General features: G+C 44.7%; 1 protein-coding gene across 2 annotated transcripts; it reads right to left on the bottom strand.

Annotated features, from left to right (window-relative positions):
* Window positions 1-254: 254 nt before the first annotated feature.
* si:ch211-261d7.3 (mastermind-like protein 2) lies at window positions 255-4,616 on the bottom strand. 2 transcript variants are annotated; one of them, XM_031298830.2, is made up of 4 exons: window positions 4,493-4,616; window positions 3,453-4,201; window positions 2,135-2,560; window positions 255-2,020 (listed from the first exon to the last, which is right to left on the bottom strand). In XM_031298830.2, the coding sequence occupies exons 2-4, from the start codon at window positions 3,706-3,708 to the stop codon at window positions 1,119-1,121; spliced, it is 1,584 nt and encodes a 527-aa protein (XP_031154690.1). In that variant the 5' UTR covers window positions 3,709-4,201; window positions 4,493-4,616; the 3' UTR covers window positions 255-1,118. The 2 variants fall into 2 exon arrangements, with proteins under 2 accessions (XP_031154690.1, XP_031154688.1); XM_031298828.2 differs by having other exon boundaries at window positions 3,453-4,603.
* Window positions 4,617-4,618: the final 2 nt, after the last annotated feature.

Genomic DNA, 4,618 nt, shown 5'->3' with positions numbered 1-4,618 from the left:
TTCCGGTCGACATTTTCAAAATAAAACACACTGTCACTGACAACCAGCGGTTGTTCATCATTTCAGAAAATAGAATTTGAAACCCAACATTATAAATTTCCATTTCTACTACCGCTGTGACTTTGTTGTTGTTCTATATCTATGGTTGTTCTACACACCAAACACTCTCTTCACAACATATATACACTTCAACATAACCATCAATATTACATTATCTTTTAACTATGTGACAAATCCACAAGTGATCAGATGGATTTATTTGCAGTCCATGTCTGAATTTTATTAAAGTTAAGTTACATCAGAACAGTCGCTATCTACAAAATATAGATTGTGCAAAACTACGTAGATGATGGCCATATTCTGTTTCTTTGCAACTATCTACAAACACATCCATCATACTGCATGCACGAGTAGAATAAATAGCCCCTACATTCTTATGTATGCTTTTAAATTCCACCAAAAACAATTTTTGTTTTTCACCAAAAACTGGCAAGTCTTTAAAATGTAACACTGTTGTCTTAAAATGCACTGGACAGAACACAGTCTAACTTTATTGTCCAACCGAAGCTGGAAAAGACTTACTTTTCCATGAAAATGTTAAAAGCACAAGCATACATTAGCAGATAAGTACAATAGCTGTATAACTACCATATATGGTAACAACTGCAGTACAAGTACTTTATGACAATGTAGTTAGTGTATCAGGAGAATTGAGACAGTACTGAACTAGTAAGAGCATCATGAGCTTCGCAGCTTGGCTGCAAAGCATGTACAGTGACATGCATATTAAACATCAGAACCTACAGTATGTTGCTGTCTGGGTATTCAAAGTCCCATGATTGAAAATGTCTCTCCACAGAGTCTTTCAGTGTATGTCTGACGAACCAAGCTAATGTTAAGGCCACCCTATTACTGTATCTTATGTGTCTAATTTTCAGTCCTCTTTGAGACAAATTTAAGTGTGAGAAGGTTTTCTGGTTGTGGGACGTAAAACTTCAAATGCCATACTATTTTACAGAAATACTGTAAAAGAAATAGAAAAAGAGCATACGTTCATGTCACATTTTGAAACACCAAATATGCATGATGTGCATTTTGAGTTTCTAAGTGCTGTCTCCTCAGCGCCGTCTTCTGCGCCTGTGATCAACTGCTCGTCCTCGCCGAGGCCTCGGCAAACTTCCATTCGTGTTTGTGGGTGGAGAGGGGAAAGGGTCATGTATGTCAGGGGACGATGGTGCAGGAACCACCGCCACAGCTGTCGGATTATTTGAATGCTGGGTGACTTGTGGCTGCGGCTGTATTTGTGTTTGGTGCTGTTGTGACTGTTGTTGTACTACAAGTGGCTGCTGCTGATGTTGCAGCTGTGTTTGCAGTGGTTCTTCAATCCGCTGTTGTTGTTGTTGCTGCTGCTGCAGTGGTTCTGTGTGTTGTAGCTGCTGCTGCTGCTGAGCTGGCTGTGGCTGTAAGTGCTGTAGAGATGTTTGTGATTGGTGTGTTTGTTGTACACGATGTTGCTGTGGCTGTGGTTGCTGCTGGGCCTCAAGCACTCCTAACAGCCTTTGCAAGAGGACATTGTTTTGTTGTAAACTGACTGCTAATGCCTCTTGCGAAGCGACAAGTGCTCTCATGTCCTGTCTGAAACCTTCCCCAAACTCCCGCAGACTTTTTTCCACCCTATTTCCCAGTTGAATTGCTGCTTCCCCTAACCCTCGTAGCTCATCTTCAAGCCAGGAGCTGCGCGGAGGCGCTTCAAGAGGACCCTGCTGTGCTCCAAGTGAAGGCTGAGGACTACTGGGCTGAGGGCTGCCATTGAGAAAAGGAGCACTGTAGAGGGGGGAAGGAGGCAGCCATCGTTCTGATGGAGGGGGTGGTCCTATGCCCAGACCCAGTCCTAATCCCAATTTGTCTTCCATGCTGTTCTCTACTGGTTCACCCTCAGATTCTCCCATCTCTCTGTCACGCTCAGGATTGTCATCATCTTTCTCCAAACCATCTCTCTCTGACCCTTCCACTCCTACACCTGCAAAAAAAAAAAAAAAAAAAAAAAATATATATATATATATACATTAGTTGCATCTACACAATCTACAAAGAAAAACCAAACCAGACAATCAAAGAAGTTATTTTTTTTTACCTGTATCAGAGTCAGGAAAGCATGGGAAACTGGGCTTTGGTCTGATGCTTTGCTTTTGCCTGGCTTGTTGAAGCCTGGGGCTAGTCTGGGAAGGACGGCCAAGCATAGAGGCTCCTCTGCTGGATGGCAGGTAACAGCTGCGGTGGCGAGCATCCGCTAGCCTGCCTCCGTTGCGTCTCTTCAGGTCATCCCAGCGCTTCTTCACCTCCCGAAGGGTGCGTGGGACTCTGGAGACAGAGTTGACTCTCTCGAGGATTCCTGCCCAGATGCGCTCCCTCTCCCGCCGCCGGAGCCTCCCCGCAGGACCAAAGAGCTCTCCTTCACACCGAGTGACTTCTGACACCAACACCTCCAGCTCTGCTCCACTGAAACGGCTTTTACGTTTTCCTGCACCGCCAGCCGCCAGTGCAGCTGACATAGCTCTGTCTGTACAGAGAGAGGTGAGAGGACAGCCCAGAAGGGAATGAAAAAATATCAAGTGAAGCTAAATATACTGTGTGAGGAAGAGAAATGTGCTTTAACAGTGTCAGTCTTATTTCCACTCTGCTAAGCCGAAACATATTCAACTATTCCTACTTTTGGAAAGGCACGGAGCATTAAGAGCAACATGTATTTAAATTAGGAATGCACCGAATCCAGGATTCGGGTTCAGATTCGGCCGAATATTGGGCTTTTTCACGGGGTTTGGTTTCTGCCGAACCTTAGAATTTTTTTCCACCGAACCGAACCCTACGCTTGCACTGCACGTGCTACGCTGGTCGACGTAATGACGCCACCGTTGATTACAAGAAGGTGTATATGTAGGTGGACCGTTCAATGCAGTAGGCTGTGAGAAAGTGAAAATGGAACTCGCCAGCAGAAAAAACACCGCCCGGCAGCAACCGCAGCCAAAAGAAGGCGACCCAAGCCGAGCCACACGCCCAACCCGCAATGCCGACCTGTTCTGCGACGGCAAGGACCCTAAACAATACACAACATCGCCGCTGCCAATACACCTGCGCATGAAACATCCGAAAGAATATGAGCCGCGCATGAAGGAATCCACAGACAGCAGTGCATCCCTAATTTAATTGTTACTTCCTTGAATGATTATATTGTAGCTAAATGTTTCCTTAGTAAAAAAATTTTGATGTAGCTGTTTGCATAGATGTATTGGCTGGCTGTGCTTTTCTACACTGCAGATAAAGTCGTTTTATGAAATAATGTAACAATGTGTACTTTTGCCATTAGGAGCCACATCCTCTTCAGAAATTTACAAATAAACAAGGAAACACACAATCCGGTTCCCCATAATGGTCTTAATCTCATTCAGGCTTACTTTGTTCAATGGACAAGATGTCATCTGAGGACATGCCAGGTGCCATGATGTTGGGATGCACCACTACCACGTTGAAGGGGAGTCCTCCAGGTAATCCACTGCTCTGGTCACAGCTGCCCTCCGAGTCATCATCCTCCCTGGGGAAGCCGTTTTCTGAGGCTCCCCCTCCAAAGGGTCCCTCCGGAGACTCCACTTTGATGTGCATGGGAGGTGATTGCTCGTACAGCAGCCCCCCCTCCTCGTAGTACTCAGTCATGGGTCAGACGTGATTTACAGCAGAACTGACTGGCGGGCCAATTCTGATAATGGCAGCTGCTGCCCCATTAACACAGGTTCAAGGTGTAACTGAACCTATTGCTGAAGACATTACAAATCTCCAGTATACTGTATCAGATAACTATGAACCCGCTTTGACTACAGCTGCAACACACACTGATTTCCCAAGACAAATAGAGTTAAAATTCCCCTAAAAAACAGTTTTTAACAGTATTCTTAAAATGAATCAAGGCATTGTTGCAGCTTAGTGAGAGATAACAATATCATGTTGGCTGATTACAGCATGACGACCAGAGACTTTTATGGCTAGCTGCAGCCACTTAAATCCCTTTCTATCATTTTCATTTATAATGATATGTTACTGAGAACATGTATACACGGTGTAAAAACATCTGGAGCAGGCTAAGCTACATCTAAACCTCCAGCTGTTAGACAGTGAGATGCACCATCAAGGCAGAGAATCACCTCCAGAGCTGAAATACAACAACAAAACATAACACTGCTTACAACTGTGTAGCATTTTAAAATAGTTTTGTCCGCTTTTATCATTGACGTTGACTTCTGTATTCTGTCGCATCGATGCGCATTTTTTTCTGCACCACATCCGCAATGGATGCGCATTCCGCATATATTAGGTGCTGATCCTGCAATGGAGTTGGCTGTTAGCTAACAGGCTACCACGGTTTGAGGTAAAGCTGCAGCCCGAACTGCCAGCAAAAACTGAGCACACATGATAAGAACGCCGAGGCTGTTGTATTTCTTACCTCATGATAACTGCTCATGGGAGACAGAGCAAAACCAAAACACAATTGGTGCAGCTGTTAGCTCAGCAGCCGATACACAAACTGAAGACAGTCGCTTACTATTGACGTCACGAAAAGGGTATGTTC

The sequence above is a fragment of the Sander lucioperca genome, chromosome 10, assembly GCF_008315115.2.
Source record: "Sander lucioperca isolate FBNREF2018 chromosome 10, SLUC_FBN_1.2, whole genome shotgun sequence".
Taxonomy (NCBI): Eukaryota; Metazoa; Chordata; class Actinopteri; order Perciformes; family Percidae; genus Sander; species Sander lucioperca.
This window is presented reverse-complemented; position numbering and strand designations above follow the sequence as displayed.